The 27,953-nt window shown below is 50.4% G+C and overlaps 9 protein-coding genes across 9 annotated transcripts; 6 read left to right on the top strand and 3 right to left on the bottom strand.

Annotated features, from left to right (window-relative positions):
- Positions 1-109: 109 nt before the first annotated feature.
- Positions 110-7,005, bottom strand: N7506_011036 (uncharacterized protein; the record flags this gene model as incomplete). The annotated part of the gene is made up of 8 exons (XM_056960329.1): positions 110-195; positions 350-805; positions 1,574-2,458; positions 2,632-2,906; positions 3,895-4,561; positions 4,621-5,600; positions 5,673-6,073; positions 6,124-7,005. 8 exons carry the CDS (start codon positions 7,003-7,005, stop codon positions 110-112), a joined length of 4,632 nt encoding a protein of 1,543 aa, XP_056806484.1.
- Positions 7,006-8,279: 1,274 nt separating this feature from the next.
- Positions 8,280-9,587, bottom strand: N7506_011037 (threonine aldolase GLY1; the record flags this gene model as incomplete). Its single annotated transcript, XM_056960330.1, has 3 exons — positions 8,280-8,386; positions 8,440-9,393; positions 9,476-9,587. 3 exons carry the CDS (start codon positions 9,585-9,587, stop codon positions 8,280-8,282), a joined length of 1,173 nt encoding a protein of 390 aa, XP_056806485.1.
- A 469-nt stretch (positions 9,588-10,056) lies between these two features.
- N7506_011038 (uncharacterized protein) lies at positions 10,057-11,755 on the top strand (the record flags this gene model as incomplete). The annotated part of the gene is made up of 2 exons (XM_056960331.1): positions 10,057-10,337; positions 10,390-11,755. The coding sequence occupies 2 exons, from the start codon at positions 10,057-10,059 to the stop codon at positions 11,753-11,755; spliced, it is 1,647 nt and encodes a 548-aa protein (XP_056806486.1).
- A 1,233-nt stretch (positions 11,756-12,988) lies between these two features.
- N7506_011039 (uncharacterized protein) lies at positions 12,989-14,391 on the top strand (the record flags this gene model as incomplete). The annotated part of the gene is made up of 2 exons (XM_056960332.1): positions 12,989-13,498; positions 13,708-14,391. 2 exons carry the CDS (start codon positions 12,989-12,991, stop codon positions 14,389-14,391), a joined length of 1,194 nt encoding a protein of 397 aa, XP_056806487.1.
- Positions 14,392-14,642: 251 nt separating this feature from the next.
- N7506_011040 (M50 family metallopeptidase) lies at positions 14,643-15,617 on the bottom strand (the record flags this gene model as incomplete). The annotated part of the gene is made up of 4 exons (XM_056960333.1): positions 14,643-14,852; positions 14,910-14,954; positions 15,026-15,388; positions 15,438-15,617. The coding sequence occupies 4 exons, from the start codon at positions 15,615-15,617 to the stop codon at positions 14,643-14,645; spliced, it is 798 nt and encodes a 265-aa protein (XP_056806488.1).
- Positions 15,618-16,451: 834 nt separating this feature from the next.
- On the top strand, positions 16,452-18,829 carry N7506_011041 (GH92 family glycosyl hydrolase; the record flags this gene model as incomplete). The annotated part of the gene is made up of 2 exons (XM_056960334.1): positions 16,452-17,078; positions 17,132-18,829. 2 exons carry the CDS (start codon positions 16,452-16,454, stop codon positions 18,827-18,829), a joined length of 2,325 nt encoding a protein of 774 aa, XP_056806489.1.
- Positions 18,830-19,752: 923 nt separating this feature from the next.
- On the top strand, positions 19,753-21,858 carry N7506_011042 (uncharacterized protein; the record flags this gene model as incomplete). The annotated part of the gene is made up of 9 exons (XM_056960335.1): positions 19,753-19,990; positions 20,047-20,286; positions 20,340-20,435; positions 20,510-20,585; positions 20,653-20,839; positions 20,891-21,159; positions 21,214-21,350; positions 21,409-21,661; positions 21,714-21,858. 9 exons carry the CDS (start codon positions 19,753-19,755, stop codon positions 21,856-21,858), a joined length of 1,641 nt encoding a protein of 546 aa, XP_056806490.1.
- A 677-nt stretch (positions 21,859-22,535) lies between these two features.
- On the top strand, positions 22,536-24,812 carry N7506_011043 (uncharacterized protein; the record flags this gene model as incomplete). Its single annotated transcript, XM_056960336.1, has 1 exon — positions 22,536-24,812. One exon carries the CDS (start codon positions 22,536-22,538, stop codon positions 24,810-24,812), a length of 2,277 nt encoding a protein of 758 aa, XP_056806491.1.
- Positions 24,813-25,221: 409 nt separating this feature from the next.
- Positions 25,222-27,375, top strand: N7506_011044 (uncharacterized protein; the record flags this gene model as incomplete). The annotated part of the gene is made up of 3 exons (XM_056960337.1): positions 25,222-25,264; positions 25,348-25,444; positions 25,503-27,375. 3 exons carry the CDS (start codon positions 25,222-25,224, stop codon positions 27,373-27,375), a joined length of 2,013 nt encoding a protein of 670 aa, XP_056806492.1.
- Between the last annotated feature and the right edge of the window lie 578 nt (positions 27,376-27,953).

Here is a 27,953-nt window from a genome sequence, read left to right on the forward strand (position 1 = left end):
CGGCTCCATCTTGGCGTGGTATGTTGTCCAATTTCCGAGGCGTTGATATCGATCATCAAACCCCCGAACTTCAAAACGCAATCGCATAGCTGTGCAAGAACTGAGACGCTTATGCCGACTCGCCACCGAAACGGTTCTTCTCCTGGCCGAGGTAACCCTTGACCTTGCGCTCCTTGATGAGCTCGAAGTACTTCTCTGTATAGCGCAAACACATTAGCACGTTCCCCACAAACAGCCGTAGTTATGTCATTGATGAAATTCAACGGGATCCGACCAGGTGAAAATCCCTCAATTTGAGAATTTCGCGCCTAGACTCTCCGAGAATCAAATGACGGGGACGGAAACCCACCTCTGAAAACACCGCACTTCTCAAGGTGGTTCACACCCTCGCGCGCATAGCACTTGCCCAATTCCTCGCCGACGAGACGGGCCATCATACTGCGCACCCACTGTTCACGGATAATGGCATCACGGGCATTGTGAACGGCGACGTTGTCCTCGAAGTCGACACCCTCGTAGGTTGGGGGGACGGTGGGCTTTTTTGGCGAGGAAGGAAGCGGATTCGGCGGTAGGCATTGTGGGTGGTTTTTGTGGTGGTTGAGTAGAGAGCGGGAGGCTGTAGGTGCTGGAGGGGTGGACAATGGCAGCAAGAGCGGTCGAGGAGAGACTTGTCGATTGAAGGGCTCGATGCGGTGGTCCGGCGTTGATCTTGAAGGTTGGATTACCTGCTTTGTGATTGGAGCAACTTGAGGCGGTGGAGGCAGTGTGAATACGGCAGAACACAGAGACCAGACGCGCTGATCAACTCGGCTGAGTCAGTAATGTCACGTGTTGCTTCATAACCCGAAGCGGATAAGACCTCGGGAGGGCTAAACATCCGGTGTAAATAACAACGATTGTGTATGTAGTTTTCCTGTGAACCATGAAACTATGTATCTCAAAATGGAAATTTTTTTTCACGCGTATTCGGTACTCTGTCCGATCTTATATTGGTCAGATTTTAACGATTAATCCAAACCTCCCGAGGTCGCGTTCTAAGGCTGTCCTTGTCGAAGATTCTGAGGTTCGTAACACGATTCTGACGATGATGGTCATAGAAACCACACTTATACAAACCTTTTTCAATTAAAGGAACAAGTACATATCAGCCCAGGTGAAAAATATAATTTCTGAAAAGGCCAACCTCACTTTCTAGTGGTGCTGTGAAGAAAGAACTTTGGAAAGTCACGGAGTAGCTGTGCCTCCAACCTTGGAAGGTTTGAAACATCAGAAGTAATTTCGAATCAATGCACTAGTTTTCGAGTAGTTCCCAGGTGTTTATGACAGAGGTAGAGCCAGCGATATTGAAAGGGGTCGAACAAAACTAAATTGTAATGAGAATACCTGATATATCCTACTCAGGCGCAAGAACCTATACAATGAATAATGTTTACAAAAGTAAAGCAAGTGCACTCGGCATAAGTATTTCAGCAATCAGTCATCCCTGGACACCCCCGCATCCGATCGTATGTATCTAGGACACTGTCCTTGAATTTTGACCAAATTGGCCTGCTTAGCCAATTGCTGAGCTCACGATAATAATAGATTTCAGACCAGCAGTCTCGACCAAACTTGCAGCCCGCCATGTTGACCACAAAGTCGCGTGCGTTCTGTTGGTAGTGCGAGACTGGGTTTTCCTCATCTCCACAGGCACCGATTGGGAAAGCATTGATGCTGCGCTGAGGAAGGAAGCCAACCGAACTTCGGACCCAGGGCTGGCTTTGATAGATGTATTCCAGAGCATCTTGCTCTTTGTGCTCCCATTGCATGTGCATCTGCTCATACATGACAGGGTCCCACCAGGCGTCGAGTAGTCGGTCAGTCCACAGGGAGCGCCGCACGAAGAAGGACCCTAGATTGAAACCGGCGCAGTCTTGGGATAGAAGGAATTGCAGTGAATCTGGATCCCCATCGCCCTCGAGGGAGCGTCCCATTTCATCGAGCCAGAACTCCGGTAGTGGATGTGTGATGTTCATGGGATTATAGGCAGTGATGTCGCGGTAAACATTCGATCCGAGGTTGTCGAAGATATGTTCTTGCAAGGATGTATCGTACTCCATGATCCATGTGTTTAGATCCAACCACCAGAACCATTCTGCATCAGGGTATTTATGCATAGCCTCTCGGATGATATCACCTTTCTCCCAGCTTTCTCGCCATTCGTGAGAATACCGCTTTTTGGCGAGGAGATTAGCCAGCTCAAGCTCGTATCCCCATTTTGCGGCGTATTGCTTCTTGTTCCAGATGCTGTTGCGTTCGACCGCCCATTCACGGGCACCCTTCAACTCCATAACACCGCCCTCGATGTTGGACCCGAGGATGATGACAAATTTGCGACCTCCGCCAATAGGCGACCGACGGTACAACTGGACAATGGCTTCAAACGTGGTTAGATAGATACCCTTAAGCACCCATTTGTCTGTATGGTGTCCTGTCACTTACTTGACCAGCAAAACAGATATCCGATCCACACCATGAGTAAAAGCAACAAGAGCCGGAATCTTCCCCGGCGTACGAAGAGCCCTGAAAAACCAAAGAATCCACGCCCTGAAGTATCCGCACGCCGCCACTTCGGACCATGGTCGTCCTTACCACTGTATTCGTGCGAAGAGCGCCGCCATAGACCAGGCAGGCGCGCGAAGATTTTCTGTCGCTGCCTGGAGAAGAAGCCACTGTTTCGAGTCGAGAAGGAGGGGTATCCGCGAACCTCGTCACTTTTCGCCCTGGCAGTGGCCCAGGAGATACCGTTCGGCGAGAATGTGCCGGGCGTCGCGGTGTCGGATCCCGAGATGAGTCCCGGGCTGGACCACCCTCCGCCCGGACGGGGAGAGGGGTGATCTAGACAAGGCCATGGGAACTGTGTGAGACTGTAGCGTTTCAATGATGGGCTTGGTGTAGGCGTCGACGGGAGGATCTAGAGCGTGAGCGAAGGGATGGGATCCGTGGTGAGGTCAGGATGACAGAGGTCAGGAGTCGTTGGGAATGACTCTGAGAGGAAAGTGCGAAAAATCAATCTCGCTCATGCTGCAGATTACATGTCCGGATTTAGATGGCAGTGGGTATGACTGGGTGTCACTGGGAAAGACGAATGCGGGCATTGCGCGGATACCGTTTCCGAGATAACATTTAAGCTTTCAGGTACACGACGATCTCCCACTTGCAGATTACACTACAATCACTTCATCCTGTACACTATCAAAAGTCATACCCTCTGTGATCATTGCTTTCAAGGCTATTCATTATCGAAAGTTTTCATCCATATACACTTCCCTCTGCTCATTGCTGTTTTCTTCCTAATTCTGTTTCGCAGCTTTTACTTCTTCTCTTTGGTGGCTAAGCTCCCGTTACTTTTGGGACGTCTCACAGTTGACAAGAACATTGGGCTCATTATTGAGCTGCATGTTATCAAGAAGTTACCGACGCGATGGTGTGGTTTGTATGATGTAATGGTATGTGGAAATTGGGAGGCATGAAGAGAATAGATCTTGAAACTTACCCTAAGCTGATTGAAACGTGGCATGGATGACATTGAGCTAGATTAAGATGAAATTCTACATTACCAGTATGTTCCTTCCAAGGTCCACAGGTTCTAATTGCTCACTTTGTCAAGAAAACACCTACTCCGTACAAAGGGCCCTTGTACTTCGGATCGGGACCCGCAGAGCCGCATCTCGGAGATCGGCTCCACATTACGAGACGATGATTCAAGTAGTAACGGTATTTGGATTATGCTAGTCCAGTCTATTGAAACGACGGAAACGCCAACACTCTCAATCCTGATCTTTGCGGTTGGGACGAATTGGCAACTGGTTTCCTCCATCTGTCCTAGCCATCAGCGCTTGCCGTAGTACGAACCCGGGTTCGTTGTCCGGGCGAGTCTGAGCGCTCTGGCCGTGGGTGAATTCGCATTGGAGCTTCAGGAACTGGCTGCTATCTTTCCTGTCGCGGTACACCGTGATGATGTCGCCGGTGTAGAGCGTGCCGAATTGCAGAGTTTCCCTCCCATCGTCTCTCGCCGAACCTCGGTGAAGCGGGATGTCGTTGACCCAGACACCACGGCGCGCCTTTGTAGAGAGGATTGCTGTCACTCCAGGAATATCTAACCAATTCTCACCGGCTGCTATTCGGGGCTCGATACCAGGGGTCCAAAATGTGATCTCGAGGGCGTATTGTGGGATCTTTGTGTCTAGGGGGTCTGGATGTCGGACGGTTGCTAGGGGACCCCGGCCCCAAGATGTGAGTCGGTTTTCGAGATAGATGGTCGTGTCAGAGATAGACCCGGGAAGAGATTTCAATTTCCCTAATCGCTTTGGTGGTTTGGCGAATTCTGTATCAGACTGGACCGAGAGGTTTGAGACAGGGTTGGGTTGGTGGACAATCGGGTCTGATGGATCTTCTTCGGCATGGAGTCGATCGAGGATAGCCTGCCCGGTCTGGGCATCAAGAGTGGTGGCCAACTCGACATCGTATTGGGACTTGGAAACGCGAGGGGGTAGTTGGGAGCGGCACTCCGACGACTGTTCTGCGCACTACTGTCACTGGAGGCTTCGCTGGCTGTGTCTGGCAGCGCAAGGTCGATACGACGAGAATATTTGGCTTTCGGTGTGGGCTCCTGAGGACTGCAGGAGAGAGGTGGTTTTGGACTCGATGTGGGGGGTATGGACTCGTCATCTGGACTAGGTGCCATTGCGGGGTCGTTGATTTGTCCAGGAGTGGTCTGACGCAGGGGTGAGTTGTTAATCGGACCGACTTTGGAGTGGATGGTGGGGTGCAAGGAGTTCATGTTTAGTTGCCCAACGAGCTTCTCGGCGCCCATCAAGCTGGGTGCAGTGCCACCAAAAGGTTCGGCCGGGAGGGAGATTATGGACTCGTTTGCATCGTCGCTCATCATCGACTCACCGGAAGAGACAAATTCCTGCATTTGATACTGATTGAAGTCATAGTCATCCACCGTACCAAGTGCGTGAGAGCTTCGCAGAGCTGAAGAGGAGACTTCCCCAAACAAACGTTTGGTGTGATTGTCCAACGAGAGTTTATGGCCCTCTTGAAAACTAATTTCAGGAAGGCTAGGATAGTGGACTTCACTAGGAATGTACTCCTCAACCCGCGGCTTTTTTGACATCGCTTCCATGCTGCCACCCTCTGCTCCGGGTTCATGAGTGTACCCACCCACGTCAGCAATAGACAGCTGTGAGGCATCAAGCTCATCTTCAGCATCTTCGCCAATTACCGAAAGCCCGTCGTTGTGGTCATTGTGATCTGAAAGCAAGTCTTCATCGTCATCATACTCATCGACATCGGGCACATCGGCAATCCAGGGGTGCTGGAAACATTCACGCTCCGTCGGTCGCGAAAATGGGTCTCGATTTAGTAGCTGAGAGACGAAATCGATACCGGACTCAGAGACACCTGCTTGTCGAAGTGCATCAAAGTCCGCATTGCTGGTCATGATTGTCCGCAGCATCTGTACTCCACGATCTTCGGCACGTCCAGTATACGGTGGGACACCGGATAAGATGTGAAAAAGCACTGCACCCAAAGACCAAATATCAACAGATTGGCTGTACGGTGATGTTTTAGGAAGCCTGAAAATTAGCAAGGACTCACTGGGGGGGAATATGAAGCTGACTTACGGATCTCCAACACGGCGCCTCTTCCGGAGCTCACCGCGGCGGTATTGTTCATAATCCGGGTACACCTCCGGTGCACAGTACAACAATGTGCCACAGAAGGTCTTCAAGAAAGTCTCTTGCTCTACCACTTTCGATAGCCCGAAGTCGGACAACTTGATTCTAAGTGGGTCGAGTGAGGCAATCAGAATGTTGTCGGGTTTGATATCTCGATGGGTGATTCGGCGTTTGTGCAAGTAGTGAAGAGCTCTCAACACTTGCCGTGCAATTGTCCTCACCATCTCCTCCGCAATTCGTCCCTGGGTCTGCAAGTACGTTGAGAGCTCGCCTCCAGGGACGTACTCCATGATGATGTAAATCCACCTGTCGTGCTCGTGGTGATCGATATATTGAACGATGTTGGGCTGAGCCAGATTAGTCAAACAAATCGCCAATTATGACAGCCATCACTCACATGCGTCAAATCTCTCATGATTTTCATTTCATTGTCGACCTTTTGGTCCAAAATCCCATTCTTCATGAAACGACGCTTGTCCAGCTCTTTGGCGGCATAGATTGCACCGTGTTGCTTGGTTGCAATCTTATACACTGTTGCAAAAGCTCCCTTGCCGATTTGTCCAGTCACATTGTACATTGCTCCACCTGTCCAATGCATACCGAAAGCGTTGGAGGCCGACCATGTCAAGACAGACGGAGGCGGGCCCTGTCGACCCTGGTTTGCTGGTGCATGCGCTTGGACGCGTTCGAAGTAGCGGCAGAGATTCTCTTGATATTGAGTCGCGAATCCTTCTCTCGATGGGGTCCGAACCACGAAGCGAACTTCATCTGAACCGATGCCGGTCACCACTTGAATCACCGATCCGTTCATGAGCATCCGGCTGTTTTCTTTTTGAGACTTTCGAAGGCGGCAATTATCCACAACTGTGCCATTTGTTGATGTGTCCTGAAGCATAAGGATGCCGTCGCCTGTCAGGTAGATCCGAAAATGGGTGTTTGATACCCGTTTGGCTTCGTCATCCACGGCCAAGAGGAGGTCACAACGGGCGCGGTTACGACCGAAGCAAAACCCGAGACCGATGTTGTGAACATTAGATGAAAGCCTCAATGCAACATCCAGGTCCGACGTATGAGAGGGCTCGTCTGACAATGCGTCTCTTTGGAGTATATGCTGGGAGCCGAGTCGAGCCGTGGCAGCAACTGCATCATGGGCGGCATGAGAATTAGGATGGAGAATACAAATGATGTCAGACAAGTCTTGATCTTCAATGCCAGAGTTATTCATTCCCATGCGACGCGGATCAGCGAGCGGCTGAGTGGATTCCTGTGTTGCTTCCATTATGAATATGACGAATGTAGTGAATGAGAGTGCTAAGAGAGTGAAATGTGAGACAGGGCTACAGAAATGCACTGGCGTGGGTCTGGGAGTAGGTATGTGCGGCTGAGAACAGCTGATGAAATGCGCGTAACGAGGTCATTAATTTCATGAACTAGATAAAAAAATTGTAAGCCAAAACTAATCTAGAGATAGTGCCGTGGACGGGTATAGACGTACCTTGTGAGAATGGCGTTTCGAGGAACAATGGGCTAGAAACCCGGGTGAAACCTAGGCGAGAGGACAATGTCCTTCAGAATCAACCCAGAATTTCACTTGGGTATACAGTTCCAGGCGAAGGATCCCAGACAGCCCCGGCTTTCTCGAGACACAGGCAGCAACTAGTATGGATGAGGACGATGGATGAGCGGTAATTATGGCTGACAGAGTGGGGTGTTCGTCCGTCACCGCTAGCGATCCTCGCCGTCAAAGTTGATCAATGCAGATTTATTAGATGTTCGAGGAGACACACGTGAGACAATTCAGTCCTTGTTTCAGGTTGGTAAAGATACAGAGCTTGTAGCTCGCTTCGGGTATGCTAACTCGTGAACGAAGATCGGAGGGACGAGATGATAGATGAAAGCGATACGGTATCCTTCTTGTGTCGAGATTTATCGCATCGAGGGTAAGAGAGGGTTTTTTGCTAGTCGGTAAGGACCGAGAGGTATTTCTGTGAAAGCGAAGGCCAGCAGGTTAGCCTAGATCTTCCTGAAGCTTAAGCATTCATTGTTTGAACGGGATCCGAATCAACTGTCGGACTCACACAGCTTGACGAAACCCCGTTCTGTCCACGGAAAAGACTGATTGTGGACAGTTGAGCACGGGGACGGGGCAGAGCAAATTCGCACTCCTTGAAGAGTCGTCGTCCGAGGAACAACAGCAAGCCCCGGGGCCGCAATCGCGAGTGGAGACCTTAGGCGACAACGCGTTCCTGAGGCGCGTTAAGTCCCCCTGACTCATCAGGCAACAGGCACGTTGATTGGTTGATCCACCATTTTATTGAGGCGTGGGGCTTAGCGCAAAGAGGGATTGAAGGTTAGGGATTAGGGATACCAACGGGTTAGGGATTTTGTTTGAATCTAATTTCAACCTCATGCGGACTAAGGACTATCTATCCACCCACGGCAATAATCACACACGGGGCCGCAGGGGGGAAATTGATTATGGAGTAAAAGGAGTAGATACAGTACAATGTTTGAAGATTTCCAAAGTTCGAGGGCCACGATCTGGAGTAGATATCACTTGCTTCCATACTGCTTCCTAGTATCTTGGCTCCTCTCATAGTCTCCCCGAAGTGCAATATCAAATACTTGCTCGAGGCGGGCGATCGCCTCGTCCGATACCTCTGTGACAGGTCAGATATGAATGATTCTAGTTCTGACACATCCAAACACTTACGGTAATGGATCACAATGCGGCCACCCCCAAGCTTCAGTCCTTTCTCTTGTCCAATCACCGATAAATCGTTTGGGCCCACCCCGGAAGCTTCAAGATCCAGCCAAACCATGTTGGTTTCCGCGGGTTTGGCCAGCTTGCCGCCGCGGCTGGTCCATAATTCAGCCACCCTCTTGGCATTGACATGGGATACTGCAAGCTTCCCAGTCTTCCCGAATGGGTCCGTTCCAAAAGTCTCGTTGAGTGCAACTTGAGCAGCAGCAGCAATCACACCTGTCTGCCGGGCGCCACCTCCGATAGACTTCCGGAACCATCGTGCTTTCTTGATCAAGGCCTGGGAACCGACGATTATGCTACCAATAGGGGCACCCAGGCCCTTGGAGAAGCAAAGACTGACACTGTCAAATAGAGAAGCATACTCAGGTAAGCTCCCGGCCCCAGCCACGACCGCCTCCCATAAACGGGCGCCATCAAGATGGACCTTGATATCTTGGGAATGAGCCCAATACACAATCCGCTTGGCCTCTGATAGCGGCATGATCTCTCCATTAAGGGTGTTTTCCAGGCTGATCAGCTTGGTGGGGCAAGAATGAATATCATCATCTAGCACTGCATTCTTTTGAATATCCTCTAGCGTCAAATAGGACCCATTCTTGGGCACCACTGTCTGCATGGTAGCTCCGGTCCATGCGCTCACTCCTCCCGCTTCATAGCATATGATATGAGATCGATAATCACACAGCACTGCATGTGGTGGCTGCGCAAGATGCGATCGAATAGCCACCTGGTTTCCCATTGTCCCTGAAAGGACTAATAGACTGGATTCATGCTTCGTTATTTCGGCGACATAGCGCTGCAGCTCATTGGTAACTGGATCTTCATTGAAAACGTCGTCAAGGAGAGTTGTTTGGCATATCGCCTCCAGCATTGAAGCTGTAGGCTTGGTCATTGTATCGCCTGGGCCCCATTAGTACACATGTCACATATTTTACTTTCAGGTTCGTATCGGCCGCGCGAGCCATTGAGAGCTATGCCATACTTCGAAGATCAAACTCGGCGGCACCAGCCCCTTGCCAGGTGCTGGCCTTCTTATCGCCATTGCCGACAGCTGCCGATGCATGAGCCATGCCGTTGGTTGAGAGTTGGGCCATGGGATTGAGTCGTAAAGTTTTGGATGTTTGTGAAGATAAGAGTATACTTGCTGGGGAAGTACGACGTATGGCGTGTGACAAACGATTCATGCTGTGGCACTGATCCCGGATCGCTTCGAAAGAGGGGCTCCTGAGTACTCCATGCGTTAGGCCGACACGTGATCCTGAAGGGTACAGATACCAGTAAAGTGCGGCTGAACTGGCATTTTGCAAATTGAATAGGTATGGAGGTCTGAAAGTCGAAATATTTCAAATTTGTCTAGGTACCCGTACAATGTCCTTTGTATGCATGTCCCTAGTACATCTCGACAATGACGACATTGCCCGCAGGCTGGCTATCTATCTATAACCCGATTGGGACTAGTACAATTCAACGGCCTCGACCGCTTATGTAATCTGATCTGGCCGCGATGCGCTTCAGTGGTTCACGTCCGCACATTCTTCCAAGCTCATTCAAACTGGTTGCGCAATGGACTTGTCCCATCTAACAAGGCCTGGTATCCTCTGCCAGTGCTCCCGGTGCTCTAGTTCGCTAGCCGCACTGGAGAACGAATGGGCTAAACTTTCTAATGCCTACTCGATCCCTACAGCATGGCTCAGTGTTGACCTCCACCGTATCTCCGTGTCCTCGGAGCGGAAGCAAATTCCAAACACATCGGACATGACTCTTCTGCGCGGGCGCGTCATCCAAGAAGTGTCTTGCAAGTTATGCCAACAAAGGATGGGGGTTCTGTGTCCCCTGGACAATGGGTATGTGCTTCGGACCATACTGGCTTGCACCCTGCTTACTGATTCCTTCTAGGATGAATATCTTATGGAAGATGTCCAAAGTCGCTTTCAGGGAAATTGTCACCATGCGAACCGTGCAACCCTTGTTCAAACAGGGGGTCCTCGAACGATTGATATGCCCACCGAAAGAACCTCTTCGCCGAAATTCTGACTCTTTCCAAGACAACGCTATGGTCCCAGCCGGCGATACCGATACTAAGTCTCTCGATCCCTCAGTGACAAAACAAATGCTACACCAAGGTAGAAGCATCGACCAAATCTCAAATTCGGTGAATCACCTTCAAGATACAATGTCGGATCTCAAACACTCTTTTACGGCACTTCGAATTGAGCTGAATGGCCCCAGCAGGAACATGGGGGAGGGATCCCGGCTTCAGGGCCACGATTTCGATATGATCGCGACTGTGCTCAAGGAGCTCAAGTCGAAATCAGAGGAGATTGAGAAACTGAAGTTGGAGATTGAAGCTTTGAAGTTGAAGAACCGATATATGGGGGTGGCCCCTTCACAGCAGCAGGATTCCCTGTCGGTCATAAACATGAATGCTGCGCTTCCAGAGGTTCGAAGCCCTGGCTTGCTCCAGGCAGGTCGCAAGCGCACCTGGCCCGACGCATTCCCTATTGATCGTCAGCAATCAATCGCTGATTCATTTGATGAGGATGACATGGTGGACGAATTTGCATTATCTGACCCTGCAATTCATCCGGCTCGTATTCCACTCAATGACCGGAGCTCACAGCCCATCACCAACGGCTACGCCCCAGAACATCAGGTGGGGCCGGGGCTTCAGGTTGAAATTTCTGGGATGCCTCCGAACTACCTGAACACACTTCCGACTCAGTCTCAGTCTGTCTCACAGTCCATACCCAAACGTCCGCGCTTGAATCAAGATTCCGAGAACGGTACACAAGCTGTGGTACCTGCACCTGCACCTGCACCTGCACAGCGAAGACCTGGCAGACCGCGAAAATCGATCAGCCAGCCAAACAACCCCAACACCACCCAATCACCAAATACCGCACCATCTAGCACACAGGATGATGCTGAATGGAACCCCCCGACTGGTACATTGAGACGTCGCCAATCTCGTCGCAGTCTTCATGAACAATCTTTGGTTCCGACTCCCAAGGATCAAATTGGATCTGAGGACACACAACAATCGCAGGATCCAACAAATAACCTCGAACCCCAGCCAGCGCCCAACAAGAAGAGCAAGCGCAACACTGGGTCTCCGAACGGAACTCGTACTGGCGGCCCGGATAACAGTACGGATGAGGCTGGCATGGAAGAGAAGCGAAAAGCCAAAGTCGCGGCGCGGGACGTCATGGCTAAAATGGCACTACAACATGAAGAGGCCCTGGAATCCGGGAACCAACAATAGATAGCGATGCCGGAAAGGTTTCTTTCTACTTGTACAATAGCATTTTCTACCAACAAATATATGTACCATATACGATACCCATTTCTATACCCAGCTGTTTCTTGAGAACCTCTCGAGGGGGAAACAGTCAGAGCTTGTGGAGTATCCTGGGCACATGTCTCCTGTCTAAGGGGTTCCCAGTTTATACAGTACCTCAAGATTTTCGTAGTCGAGCACGACAATAACGAGAGCTCCCAAGGTTCTTCCAGTGCGCGCTTTTCTGCCAAAAACGCCCCAGGCCTGAGATCACACAGATATGCCAGAGGCAGGACCTCGGGAAGATTATAGATGCATCAACCCTTGGCCCAAACCTATTAGGTTCCAAGCTTGCTCGTATGCTGTAGCACCTCGGTGGCAGATCTACATAGCCCCCGAGGGTACGTATTCAAAGACAGTACCATTCCCGAGGTCGGGATATAAGCGGGACATCGGTTCAATTTAGCGCACGCACTATGAAGGTGACAGCAGATGTACTAAAGGGTGCCGCTTAATGATTGGAGAATTCTCATTTTTAGCGTCGACGTTGTTCTGATCTTCAACACACTAATGCGGGCGTTATGATAAGTTTGGCCCCCGGTTGCTCTATAGTCCTGGCTGAGGGGGCCATTCCAACCACATGTGCTTAGCCCCTGCGAGACAAACGACCGGGAGGACACGCACGACTTTTTTGTTTGAGATGAACATACAAAGTTATCTGATAACAGAACACATGTGAACCAGCAGTTCTGGCCAAAGCCTCAGCTTGAGCATTGTGAATGAGCATCTTGTGTCCACCCAATCAATCAAACTTCGAAGGAAGATCAGGGACGAGGGTCCGACAATTGCCTTCAACAGTCCTGTCTCAAAGTGATTCCAAGTTTGTGAATGTGCAGGGTTCATAGCCCCCGGGTTCTGTCATAAAAACCATGGATCCTAGCCTAGCGGTCATCGCTTCTCACTTGCACTCTGAAGGGCTCAGTCTGATTCCACCTTAGTCGCAGTGTAAGCGACAGCCTTGTAGGCTAACTGTATCCACTTGTATCCCGCTCGTACGAAGCTTTAATTGCGCATTTAATTGCGCATTTAGGATAGATAAACCTAAAGACACAAGCAAAAACGTACAATCCAAGGAATAAAACACGGGGCACTCCCATAATCGCCTTCCTCCTCACATACCAACCTTGAAACCTTGGAGCATTCATGATATATACTACAATGGGATCGATAGCTGAGCCACAAGGCATTCCATCTTTGACGGCCTTTGAGCGCATTGGCCCCAAGGGCTGGGTCCGTTATGTATTCCCTTTCCAGCTTGCCGATGAGTACGATATACCTCAAGTGACAGATGTCATTAGCCGTGGATTCGATGCTGTAAAACAACAGTTCCCAGAAGCCGCCTGCGAGGCTGTACCCGACTCTAGTTCCAAACAAAAGGGCGTTTTGAAGCTGCAGAGTCTTGAAGAGGATGACATCGAAAGCGTGGTAATCAAAGACCTACGCCATCCTCACGATTTTCCGCTCACCTACCAAGAGCTGAAAGCAAAGTCGTTTCCTGTCTCTGCATTTGATGCTGATATTCTATGCCGTGGACCTGTCTGGGCTACCCCTGGGGATCGGATACCGATCTCTCTCATACAAGCGAATTTTATTCGCGGTGGTTTAATCCTCACCTGGAACATATTTCACATGATCGGTGATGGGACTTCATTTTACCTTTGGACGAAGGTATGGGCAGAAGGCTGCCGTCGTGCACAGTCCGTGGACATCCCAGACCCCGTCCAACTGCCTCAGGCTATCTGGGCAGATAGGGAACAAGCCATGAATCCGTCGGGGGATAATCACGGACGATTGGAGGACCATCCACAGTACACTCTTCTTCCATCTCCCCCTCTGGGGCGCCACCGAAGATGCTGTCACCACACCATCGCGCACAGGTCTTTTATCTTTCACCTGAAGCATTGAAAACGCTCAAGGCGGACGCTTCTCCAGATAGCGCGACTGAACTATCTGATCAAAAATGGATTTCGACCAATGATGCAGTTTCTGCACTTCTCTGGCGCACTGTTATGGCAGTCCAGTCTCCACTGGAGTCACTTGACGGTAATCCGGTTTCGAACTTTGGTATTTCGATCAATGCGCGTCAGCGAATGACACCCAGGATCCATCCCCATACTTCTGGCTGCTTTTTGGGATGGGTATCAGTGAAGGCCCCTATCCGAGAGATCATCAGTAGTTTCAATCTGGCTGATCTGGCTATTCTGGTCCGTAAAGCAGTATTGCGTGCAGATGACAAGTTTGGAGACGATGTCGTGACTCTCGTCGATAGTTTGGATGATGTCAACCGGCTTGTTCCAACCGCATTTTTGGACGTCCCGGGATTTAACTGTGTGCAGTCATCTTGGGGTGGATTTGATCTCCATTCTCTGGAATGGGGCCAGGTGTTGGGTAATAAGATTGATGCAGTTCGGTCCCCAAGTGTCGGCTTGATTAATGGGGCTCAAATAATTTTGCCGGTGTTGCCAGATGGTGGAATGGAAGTTTTGATGGGAGTAGAGGAAACTTGTCTTGAAAGGCTGTTAAACGACCCTTTGCTGGGTAAGTATGCAATCGCAGTTTAATTCCATTTATGACAGGCTTCATTGCAACCGATGCCACGTCTGGTGTGATGACAGGGGAGGAAAGAGTACCACCAGAAGGTCTAGGCTACGCTTATAAGCAGGAAGTACTCAATATGATCTTGGGATTGTATAAATTATTGCGAAACCAGCTTGCTTGTTAAAAAGCCTGACAATTCAATCAATCGTATCTCATTAAATCATAAATCCTGGCATTTGTCGTTCCACCGAGGTAGCACTTGAGTACTGGAAGATCAACGGGTGGGGATGAAGTGCTTGGAATCAGACTCTTGTTGGCTGAATGACTCGGGGAACGCCGCGATACCACCAATGATACCAATGGCCATGAAGCATAGCGAGATAAGTGACCAAATGACACCCCAGCACTGGGAAGAGCCACCGTACTTCTTTGCGAAGACACTGGCATCAGAGCTGTTGACTTTGCGAAGAATAAGGTCATCGCACTGCAAGAGAATATTAGCTTTGGGGGTTGGAGAGGAGATAGCAAGATGTAAGCTTACAATATCCCAGACACTGTACAGAGCTGACATCACACCGATGAAAAGCTGAGGGATGGACGCGTTAGCAGTGAAGGATAATTTTGACCTCTTGGGCCAATTTCAAAGGCTTGACTTACCACGACCCAGCGCAAAGCTTCACCGTGAGCAATGAACCAGCACGCCACCAACAAACCGACGGCGAGCAGGACAGTCATGATGGTTAACCAGTCTCTGCGAGCCCACCACAGTGTAAGCAAGAAGCATACGCCCAGGACAATACTGGCGACCTTGGAAGCGACAATATCAAATCCAGCGAAGATCAACAGAGCTCCGATAATCGATGAGCCCAGGTATCCAGCAGGCAAGGTCACAGCGCTCATTCCACCTTGCATATGAGTGACACCACCTTCATGGGGATCTAGCGAGATGGACTTGACTTTGCCGCCGGTACAGCAAGCTGTGATCGCGTGTCCGAATTCGTGAAATGCGATGACCAGCATCTATTCTTGTCAGCATGAGTCAGTCAGTGGCTGTTAGGGAGATGTGTACCTTGAAAGGCCATAGCACCCAGCGAATATAGGGAACGTTCCATAAGATAGCGATGACTACCACGTAGACGGCCATCACCCCTAGGGTAATGGCTTGAGTGTGGTTCACAGTTAGATCACGGCGGGCAAGATGCGGGGCCGTTTCCACCGTCCCCGTTAGCGCTGCATATAGGGCTGGCATGATGAACAGTCAGCAGGTAAAAAAGTAATTCAGCCTTGTGAAATATCGAAGAGATAATCAGCAAGGAAGAATCAAGCCGCTCGGTTTATTAAGTCGAGGTGCAGATCATCCGCGCGTCCCTATAGGGACGCGCATGCCATTTGTTTGTGTGGCGCGTGTGGCTGGGTTCCTTGGCGTCTATTTTTAGCCGCCGGTTGTTTCGTTTCTTTCGCCAAGTTCCACCTCCACTGTCTCTCTGAGGCGTAGAGACAGTCGTCACTCATTTGATGACAGTCTACCTTATTTTGACATCCGAGCAGACAAACAAAGGTCAGAATTCCACTATGCATGCTGGCCGCTATTCTACAATGCTCCTTGCGATGACGGCCACATAGCGAATGCAAGCCATGCACGGAGTACCAGTTCCTGAATGCTGTCTGGAATTTACAGAAGAGCATGGAACATGAGAGTGAATTGCTCGGGCTTGGTCTCATCCCAAGTGCCGTGCCATAGTTGTGGCTTGTCAACGCCATTAATTGCCGAATTTCTGCCTTCCTTCCCCATTACGGAGTACTCACCTTGTGATCTGAAGATTGCAGCTTCCCGATTAGGTCAATGGCCAAGAGGAAAGAAAGAAATAACAACCAATGAGTCCGTGAAGGGTCGAGCGCTACCACCCGCCAGTACTACCACACCCCACAAATGCGGGGGAGAGATTGAGATCATCCTGGCTTTTGAGTCAACAGCCATTTTGCCGGGTAGATGACACCAACGTCAGTTCTCGGACCTATTCCGAAGAATCTAAATACTCAGCTTGACATCTTTTCCCGGCTTCATACTTGGCATGCGAGCATCATGGTCGGCATACTACCGGTGTTGTTAGCAGGCTTTGCCAGCAGCGCATACTCACACCCTACAAAGCCACACAATCCTGGCTCCTATCATGATGATGCAGGAGTTCTTGACTTTGTCAACCCTCTTATTGGAACCTACGGGACTACGCCTAATGGCAACGGCGGGATGATTCCATCCGTCTGTCCACCCTTCGGCATGACTCGATGGACACCTCAAACACGCGAGAACTTCATATCTCAAGTCCCCTATGGCGACAGTGATCGACTGATTCATGGATTCCAAGCCACTCATCAACCAGCCATTTGGATGGGTGAATCTGGTCAGGTTGTGCTCACCCCAGGCATGGGCGAGGTGCAGCCGTTGTTTCAAAACCGCGGCTTAGAGTTCCGGAAACAGGATGAACATAGCACGCCATATGTGTATGAGATTCTTGTTGATGCCACTCAAAAGCTGGATCGGAACTGGAATGCGACGGCAGAGGCTGTGGGCGATGGGCCTGTCCCGGGTGGTGCTGGAACGGTACCGGGGGATGTGGAGCAGGGAGCTAATGGTCGCACGCGGAAGCGTCGCGTTGACCCGGAGCTGCTTCGCAGTAGAGAGGAGGAAAATTATGAGCGATCTATTCAGGTATGGGTAATTCTCGTATTGCGCCACAACCCAACATGTCTAACACGTGTTAGGTTGCCATGTCTGCTGATACCCACGTCGGACATCTTCGGTTTGATTTCCATGAAAATACCGATACGTTGGGCGGTGATGGTCAAAAGGAGCCCTGGGTGTTCATTCAAGCTTCCCGTCGTAATTGGACCGGCGAAGTCAACATCGATGCAGAGACTCAGGAAGTATATGGCTACAACACGGAGCGCCAGGATTATCTCCTTGGCCCAGACAAAGCCTCCTCGTTCAAGGGATACTTTGTATCTCGCTTCTCTGAGCCTTTCTCGGAATATGGCGTTACCAATGGCGGATCTGTCATGAAGCATCAGGTCCACAGGCGTGGAAACTTCACCGGAGCATATGTCAAATTTACCAACTCGACATCCCGTGTTGAAGTGAGAACTGGAATTTCCTACATCAGTGTCACGCAGGCAAGAAAGAATCTCGAGATCCAAGCTCCGGATGATCACACTTTCGGGGAAACGGTGGAGAAGGTGAAGGCTGCCTGGCTAGAAAAGCTAGGTCGTGTTTCCATCAAAGGTGTTAACAAAACTGCCCCGGAAAATGATCCTCGGACAATCTGGTACACGGGCCTTTTCCACGCCTTGCAGTACCCCAGTGACTTTTCCGAACCAACCTCAAATCAATCTGATGCCCCACGCGTTTTCTACTCTGGTTACACTGATAGTATCCACACCGAGACTGACTCTTACTACCAATCTTGGTCGATCTGGGACACTTACAGAGCCGAGCACTCTCTGCTAACGATCTTCGCACCTGAGCGTGTGAACGGTATGATGCGGTCGCTGCTGCGCATTTTTGACTGGTCAGGCTGGCTGCCGATGTGGGCCAATTTGGTGGAGACGAATATTATGATCGCGACAAATGCAGATGCCGTCATCGCGAACGCATTGGAACGTGGCTTCAAGGGCTTCGATATCAAGAAGGCATGGAAGGCCGTCAAGAAGGATGCATATACTCCCCCGGACCATGACACCGACACGCTTTACTACGACCGCGAACCGGGAACATCGTACGAGGTCCGCGCTGGCCTCACTGCGTACTTGAAGCAGGGTTGGGTATCCAACGATGGCTGGTCTGAAGCCGGTAGTCGCACATTGGACTATGCCTTTGACGATCACGCATGTTCGGTGGTCGCTTCTCACGCAGGAGAAAGCGAGGCAGCCAAAGCACTCAAAGCACGAAGCACTAATTACGCAAACCTTTGGAACAACGAGACACAATTCATGCAATCTCGAAATGCAAATGGTACTTGGGCGAATAACACTTTCGGTTGGACAGAAGGGGACGATTGGGTATATACGTTCGATGTGATGCACGATGTGAAGGGTTTGGCGAGGCTTTTTGGAAGCCCTGAAGCTTTCCGTGACAAGTTGAATGCGCATTTCGACGGTGGTCACAACGATCATACCAATGAGCCAAGTCACCATGTTCCTTATCTTTACTCTGCGCTTGGTTATCCGCACCGGGCTGCTGAAGTTATTAGGGATGTCGCTTGGGCGAACTATAATGCCACCAGTGGAGGACTAGGCGGGAACGAAGATCTGGGCCAGATGAGTGCTTGGTATGTCTTCTCTGCGCTGGGTTTCTACCCAGTCGATCCTGCCAGTGATCATTACATTGTTGGCACTCCATTCTTTGAGGAGGTGACTATCCGTCTTCCTGCTGGTGTCAGCACGGGGGGGATTCGGGGGCCATGATAGAACGCTTGAAATCCACGCGCCTGGAGCTACCACAAAACCTTACATTCGGGGGATCAAGGTCGATGGCAAGAGAATCAAGGCCCCAGTTCTGACGCACGGTCAGATCGTAGGTGCAGCAAAAATTGAGTTTGAAATGAGCGCAAACCCTGGCTCTTGGGGGAACCAGCCATTGTGGGAGTGAAGCCAATGGAATATGTTCTGGCTTTTTTCTTTCACCTTGCTTTATTGCTGAGCTGCTGGGCTGACGAAGTCTCTCATGTGAAGATACCAACTCTTATGAGAGGAACTTTGGATGGCTCTTCAGGCGTCATCCGCCGAGGTGCAACTTCAGCAACTTGTGGTCGGTTCTCCAATACGCCTAGTCAACTATACTCTTCAAAAGAATACTACACTACTTTCAAGTCTTATCCTTCGCTCCTTGGTATTTGTCTGCGCCCCAATCATGCTACAAGATAGCCATGCATCTGGCGAATTGACGACCCCCGCAGTCACATCATCATCCCGCACTGTTGCAAAGTATTGCGCCATATCATGTGCCGTTTCGTTTTCACAACACAAACCCTTGGCCTTGAAGAACGATCGAAACCCGAGAGCCTGGTTGGCTCAAACATAGCACTCGCTTATCACAATGTACATGGATCAACACCTGGGCATGGTTTTACATGTCTGTCCGCCACTCAAACCAAGATATGCTCTTGCCCAAAGAGAATTGGCATTCTGGCGATGGAATTGAATATGGACACAAGGGCCCCTGTCGGGTATTTACTCTGTCACATCATACTTGGCAGTCCCTGTGAAATTCTGGGCAATTCAAGGGCTCTTTGACTGCCCAGGCGATGGGGTATAACTATGTGAACTCTGGGCCTGCCGCAAGTTCGAGAAATAGCCATCTTTCCCAGTACCTCAAGAATTGTGTGAAAATGGGACACGACTATTCCGCGAAAGAATCGGTTGAGCCGAGCCCACAAGATGACACTAGCGACAGCGATAGTTTGAGATATACTCAGCAAGTTGGTGGGAATACCACCAAGGCCACATACCAAGAGGTGTCAGGAGCTCCTGTGGAGGTCAACTCCCCGTTGGGCTATTCGGTTGGATGGGTGACAGTTATCTTTCTCAACCTGAGTAAGATGATAGGGACCGGTGTCTTTTCAACGCGTATGTATACTTCAACAGTAACAAATTTGGACAGACTTGGCTAACCTGTGGTGTAGCATCGAGTGTTGTCAAGGGGGCTGGCTCTGTGGGCCTTGCATTATTCTATTGGGTTATTGGGTACTTGATGGCATCTAGCTCTCTATCTGTCTACCTGGAATTTGCCTCGTACTTCCCTAGTCGATCCGGCTCGGAAGTGGTGTACTTGGAACAGTCCTACCCACGACCGAAGTATTTCTTCCCGACTGTTTTCGCAATGCAGACTGTGCTTTTCTCATTCAGCAGTAGCAATGCTGTTGGTGGGTTTACCTTAGTGCCTGCATCTGGCTTGCGAGCTAACATATCCGTACAGTTTTGGCACAATATCTATTCAAGCTCGCTGACTCGGAAGCTACACCATGGAAACTCAAAGGGGTGGCTGTGGCTTCTTACACAGTTGCAGTATTATGTCAGTCAAGCTAAACCGAGGTATACTCCGGGGCCTCTGTTGCAGAGAAGACTAATCCTTCTTTATTGAGACAGTGCTCGCGTTCAATACCAGATGGTCTCTCAGATTGGCAAATGCAATCGGACTAGTAAAGCTCATCACCTTGATATTGTAAGATCCAATCAGCAACACCCCAAGCAGCCTTCTAGAAATCTACTGACTCGATATGTTTCGACAGTATTGGAATCAGCGGGTTGGTTGTTCTCGGAGGGCATACCTCAGTCAAAGATCCCAAGGCCAACTTCCGAAATGCCTTCGATGGCAGTGATGCGGCCACCGCCTATGGAGCTACGAACGCATTGACCAAAGTATGGTTTTCATATGCAGGCTATGAAAATGCCTTCAATGTGGTCAACGAAGTCCGAGTGAGTTGTATTCAAGCCGTTTGCAATCGAAATCCAGCTAAACAAGGTCAGCACCCTGTCAAAACATTGAGGTGGAGTGCCCCGTTGTCGTTGGGTGCAACAGCGACGCTATACATCCTGGCAAACATAGCCTACTTCAGTGCTGCGACAAAAGAAGAGGTCATTGAATCAAAGGTCGTTGCTGCTGGTCTCTTCTTTGAGAAGGTGTATGGAACTGGGAGTGCTGCTTCGGCGCTGAACTTTCTGATCTGCCTAAGCGCGTTTGGAAATCTGCTCGCCGTTCTCATTGGCCAGTCCCGTATGCTACGAGAATGTGGAAGGTTGGTAGAACGCCTCAACGTGCAGCTTCCGATTGTCTAACATGTTGTTTCTAGGCAAGGTGTTTTGCCATTCACCTCATTCTGGACTTCCACAAAGCCCTTTGGAACGCCACTCGGTCCTTACTTGGTGAAATGGGGACTTACTGTGGTGATGATTTTGGCGCCGCCCGCCGGTGATGCCTTCAACTTCAGTATGTTGTCCTCCTGCGCGTGGGGAAGTGTTTTCTCGGCCACTAACGAAACAATCAGTCGTGAATCTTGGTGTTTACCCAGCATCCTTTTTCGGTTTACTGCTCACCATAGGGCTGCTGGTCACTCGAATCCGTCGTAAGCGTCTGAATTTACCAGCCCCCGATTATCAGGCTTGGCACGTAACCATCGCATTCGCTATTCTCTCGCATCTTTATATGGTGGTCATGCCATGGTATCCACCTAGTACTGGAGCCACTGGAGGCGATGTGAGCTTTTGGTATGCGACATATTGCGCTGTGGCTCTTGGAATGTAAGTTCTGTCCCGGAGAAACCTCGGCATTGTCAACGACTGACTCGTGCAGCATCGCTACGTGTGGAGTTTACTACTATGTCTGGATCAAGCTTCTCCCCCGACTCCAAGGGTTCCGGTGGCACCAGACGGTCCTCAAACTAGAGAATGGCGCTACGGCTCATCAGCTTGTGAAAGTGCCTCATAAGGGGGACTAATCAGCAGTAATGCAAAGGCACCGAGATACTATGGATATGAGTATAGCAACAAGCAATTTAATAAACTGACGCATGAAGTATACCATTTTAGCGTTTAAGACGTGATCTCGGTCGGCTGAAGAGGAAAAAGTGCCTCGGAGACTGAAAAGAAGAGTGCGGAGTCCCCGGCTCCACATTCTCCCACCCGTTTCTTCCTCCGCATTACCAATCTTCCACATCCGAAGCATGTCTGTTTGCTCAATCGTACTTAACGCTAGGTATTGGCGTGTCGGGCGGGTTCCGAGTACATCCCGCGAAACCCCAGATTTCATTTGTCACACGGCGGTCGGGTATGCGTTTATGAGGGAACCATCGGCAGCTTGCCGAACGAGATTACGCGACGAGCCGACTGGACTGTCGGCTGTGGAGCCTATTCTTCCGTTACAATTTGGCACGACCGACAAAGGTCATAAAATGGGATGATCACCTCAGAAACAGGGTCAGATTCGCCTTGATTGGGCCAATTCAACTACACTGCCGACGCCGAGGAGAACCACGATGGCGCCAAGTGGGACTGGCATGCTCCTCCTATGTCATCAGCGGGTTCTGCAGACAATACATCGCCGGAGACCGCGGAGCTTTAAAACCCCATCTGGGAACCACAGACCGGCTGCTTGCTTCGTCTAACTCATTCCAAGATGCGCGCTCCCAATCTCTGGCTCTGGGCCTCTCTTGCGGCTCCGTCTTTCGCCGTCCATGCCCCATGGAACCTCGGAAATGGATTTGAGCTCACGGTGAACAACAGCACCAATCGTTTGTCTATTGTTCAGGATGGTCAGACTATCTGGGACACTGTTCCAGGTCAAAGCTTCCTTAGTGCCAGTGCAGGAGATGACGAGGTCATCGCCGCCAACGGCAACTTCAAGATCAACGAAGTCGACCACAACAAGTGCAGCGGTCAGAAGATTACCAATGTTGCCCTCCGCTCCTGGCACGGCAGTGCCAATGCTCATGCTGCAGTCATCGAGGGTCAGCTCACCGGCTGTGGTGATGCTAGCCCCGAATTCTCTGTCGCATTCTGGGTTCCATCTCAATTCCCCGATCGCATTGCCTTCAACGTCAACGTTAAGCCTGGATCTTCGTCGGATGCTGCCACGAAGGTTTTCCTCACCTACCGATCTTCGCCCAATGAGGACTTCTACGGTCTCGGTGCTCAAGGATCTTTCGCTTCCTACAAGAATCAGTCTGTCCCAATCTTTTCCCGTGAGCAGGGTGTCGGTCGTGGTGACCAGCCTACCACCGACTTGGAGAGCAAGGACAGCTTCTTCGCCGGTGGAGATCAGTTCACAGCCTACTCTGCCGTTCCTCAGTACATCAGCTCCGATGCCCGGGTGTTCCACCTGACCCAGGAGAGCTCTGCCTACACCAACTTTGACTTCACCAAACCCAGTGCAGTCACTGTGCGCTATGATGCCCTGACTGTTGATGGCTACCTTATGCAAGCCAAGGATATGCTTAACGGTATTTCCATGTTGACCGAGTACACCGGCAAGATGCCTGCCCTGCCCAAATGGGTTGATACCGGTGCCGTGCTCGGTATTCAAGGTGGTCAATCCAAGGTCAACCGTGTAGTCGAGCAGGGTCTCAAGCTCGACTGTCCCGTCGCCGCTGTTTGGTTGCAGGATTGGTCCGGCACCCACTCCCAGAGTGTGTCTTACATGTCTCTGAATGTCTCTCGTCTCTGGTGGAACTGGGAGAACGACGAAAAGCTATATCCTACTTGGAACAAGTTTGTGCAAGCTCTTCGCGACGAGCACAACGTCCGCACTCTGGCGTACATCAACCCGTTCCTGGCCAACGTCAGCAGCAAGCCTGATGGCTACCGCTCTAACCTCTATGATGAGGCCACTCGCTTCGGATACATGATTCAAAACTCCACTACCAACGACACCTCTGTCATTTCCAGTGGTCCCGGCCTTGATGCTGGTATCCTTGATCTCACCAACCCCGCTGGACGATCTTGGTTCAAGGAAGTCTTGCTGGACCAGGTTTGGAATGCCAACATCTCCGGCTTCATGACCGACTTCGGCGAGTACACACCCATCTACAAGGACACCCGTTTCGCCAACAAGAGCATCGACCCCTTCTTCTACCACAACGCGTACCCTCGCCAGTGGGCTGCTCTCCACCACTGGATTGGTAAGAATGTGTCCCAGTTCTCGGACTCCATCCTCTTCCACCGCTCGTCGGCTATGGCTTCCAACCGGTACATGAACCTCTACTGGGCCGGTGACCAGGACACCAACTGGGGTGTCAATGATGGCATCAAATCCTCTATCACTGTCATGGGCCACATGGGTCTGTCCGGATACGCTCATGGCCACACTGAGATCGGTGGATACACCACTACATGGGACAGCAACGGTGTTGTTAACCGCTCCTCCGAGCTTCTCGGTCGCTGGGGAGAGCTTTCCGCCGTGTCCAGTGCTGTTTTCCGTACCCACGAGGGTAACGTTCCCCAGGTGAACGCGCAGTTTTACTCCAACTCTACTACCTACTCCTGGTTCAGTTACAACGCCCGCATGTTTGCCAGTCTGGCCACCTACCGCCGTCGTATCTTGGACACCGAGAGCAAGAAGCTGGGATGGCCCTTGCTCCGCATGCCTGTCATCTACCACCCCACTGACCGCGTGGCGAAGGCTATCAGCTATGAGAGCTTCTACCTTGGCTCAGACCTGTACGTGGCGCCGGTCCTTGATCCCGGTCGCACTAGCGTGAAGGTCTACTTCCCCGGCAAGAACGAGACTTACACTCACGTGTGGTCTGGAAAGAAGTACCACGGTGGCCAAACTGCTCGTGTGTCAGCTCCATATGGAAAGCCCGCGGTCTTCGTCGTCGGCACCCCGAAGAACCACGACCTAGATGAGTTCCTGCAGTTCGTTCGACAGGAGAACAACACCGTCATCCACTTCTAGTCGATCTACGGTGCAAATTTCCACAAACAAAAATCCCCAAAACTCAAATTAATTGAAGACATGTTTCATGGCCGTGTATATAATCTAGATACTTTCATGTCAATCTTTTTCTTTCAAGGCAAGACGTTGGGGCTCAATCCCTCGCCCGCAGCACCGCGAAACGCGAACCTCTCAGATTCGGAGTTATAGATCGGCATGTACGCACGGACTTAGGGAATGTAACATTTCCCCTCATTCGATAAACAATTCACCTGAGCAGTGCTTCCCATCGCTAGGCCATGTTACACCCGCATTGGCTTTGTTCTTTCCAAGTGGACGACCTGGTATTTATTTACGGCGCGATGTCTTGAAAAGGGAAGTCTTGACCTGCAAACACAAGCTCTAGAAGTCTCTCAACAACTCTCCGACCATGAGGTTATTTCACGCTGTGTTATTCGCGCTGCCAATCGGTTGTACGAGTGTCCAATCAAGAGATGATTATCGTGGGTGTCCGAGGTTGCCTTTCTGAGTCCAACAAGTTGATGACCGCGAATAGTTTTGCCTTTCAAGTTCGATCCCCTGCCTCTTGGCAGTATCACAGCAAATGGGTGGCTGAAGACAGAGCTTGAAGCCTCGGCGTCGGGGTTGGGAGGGTAATAAAGCTCTCAATCATTTGTATCTCTGACCTTAGAACATTCTGACAACATACAGACATCTCTATGACTTCTTTCGCTATGTCTCCAACTCCTCGTGGATTGGCGGCGACCAGGAGTACAGCCAATTGAATGAAGGACTTCCATATTGGCTAAATGCCATAGTGCCTCTGGCATACACTCTACAAGACGAGAGACTCAAGAATGATGTCCACACGGTTGTCAGCAAGATTCTCGATCTCGTCCAGCCTGATGGCTGGATCGGTCCTGAGACCATTGAATCCGGGAAGCGGCTCATCTGGGCGCGAACATTGGTCTTCCTTGGCTTGACCAATCTCGTGGAGGCTGATCCTGAAACTTATGAAAAGCCTATCCTCGATGCCCTTTACAGATTCAACGGACTCATGCATACCATGCTCAAGAACAATGGAACCGGCATGATCTATCACGATGGTGATAAAGCTGGTGCCGATGATTATGTCTGGTTTCGCACTCGTTCGCCAGATATGGTTGTCAGTCTGCAGTGGCTGCTTGATCACCACCCAGGAAATCAGACCGATATCTTGAAAGGAAATATTGACATGATCCATCAATATTCTTTCCGATGGGAAGGGTGGTATACAGAGCAGAGCTATATTAAAGACGACCTCAACACCATCCCTGACTCCGTGGCCAGTGAGCAGTGGCCCTTCCTCCACGGGGTAACTGTCGCCGAGGCTTTGAAATATGCAGCTGTCTTCAGACGGTCGAATCGAAATGAAAGCCTCCTCACGACGGCCAGAAATGGTGTCGATTGGACATTCAAGTACCACGGCGCGGCCTCCGGCACCATTTTGGCAGATGAGCGTCTTGCTGGTCTGAGTCCATACTACGGCTCAGAGCTCTGCACTCACGTCGAGGTCATCTATTCGCTCGCCTATAACTATTTTGCAATCGGTGATCCCAGTTATGCGGACCGCGCAGAGTTGGCTGCTTTCAATGCCTTGCCAGCGGCCATGTGGCCGGATTGGACTTCGCATCAATACATGACTGAACCGAATCAGCCATTCTCCAAAAACCTCTCTGCTACGCCCTTTTGGAACGTCAACAGCGTCGGGCAGACATTTGGTATTGAGCCGAATTATCCTTGCTGCACTGTCAATCATCCGCAAGGATTCCCGAAATTCACCATGTACAGCTATCTCAAAAATGGAGAAAGGGGGCTTGTTCATGCACTTCTTAGTCCCGGCCAGGCAAAGGCCCAGATTGGTGGAAAGGCTGTGGCCGTGGATTGTCAAACGGATTATCCATTCAGTACCACGCTGTCTTACACGGTAAACAGCGACACAGACTTTGACTTCTACCTCCGAGTTCCAGAGTGGTCTACGGGCATCAAAATCAACGGTGCCTCTTCTTCGGTCGACACCCAGACAAGCCTAGCCAAGGTCCAGGTTACAAGTGGACAGACAACTATCAAATACGAGATTGGAGCGGGTCTCCGCATTATCTCTCGGGCAAATGACACGGTCGCAATCTATCAAGGCTCAATTTTGTACAGTTTGTACATCTCACCGGTCATCACAAGCGGACCCCCCAAACTATACTCCGATCCACACCAGGCGTACCCTGAAGGAACATACCCGTCAAACATGCAGGACCACATGATGACCAACGGCACCGAGTGGAATGTTGCAATCGATCCCTCCACTCTGAGATTCCATGCTGGAGACGGCCCTTTGCCTTCACCTACATTTGATGACGGGAAGCTGCCGATGTTTGTCACCGCTAAGGCGTGTTTGATCGACTGGCCTCTTTTTAAAGATGCCGTACCGGCAGCACCGCCAGCCAAGGAAGACAGGTATTGCATTGGGCGACCTTTCAACGCTACGCTGAGGCCATATGGAAGTTCAAAGTTGCATATGTCTGATCTCCCTACCATTGACTTCAGTTGATATGCAGAACCAAAGTACTATACTCAAAGTGTCACAAATTATAATAACCCCTACTCTCTTCTAGTGCATGGGAAAACACGTTTCTGGTTATTTTCGTATACTTTGATGTGTGGCTGTTTTGAAGGTTTGCTGGCAATTAGTCCCTGTGATCGGCACCATGCCCCCTATTTATAACCCTTAGTTGACACTTATTATTGAAGGCTTCCGTTCAATAAAACTTCTCTGTTGAGTAAGTATCTTGTGGTACTGGATCTGCATCTTAACCTTGAGAAAGCAAATTCATTTCCAAGTGTTGGCAGAGCCGGGCTCATGTCCAATGAAATATTTCCAACGACAGGGTGTCGTTCAACATGGTCAGTCAAGCGTCATTTGGTCGAGTTGCATGATACGATGGGAAAGGGAAGTTCCATCGGCTGCGTGGCGCAATGGTAGCGCGTTCGCCTCCTAAAAGGTGGTTCATTTAGCGAAAGGTTTCGAGTTCGAGTCTCGACGTGGTCGGAATTTTTTTACATCTCCTCTTAACATTGAGAGGCCATCCACTCTTTTTTTTAAAAGAAAACTGAAAGGAAAAGAAAGGA

The sequence above is a fragment of the Penicillium brevicompactum genome, assembly GCF_028827555.1.
Source record: "Penicillium brevicompactum strain IBT 35665 chromosome Unknown utg000007l_segment0_segment0, whole genome shotgun sequence".
NCBI lineage: Eukaryota > Fungi > Ascomycota > Eurotiomycetes > Eurotiales > Aspergillaceae > Penicillium > Penicillium brevicompactum.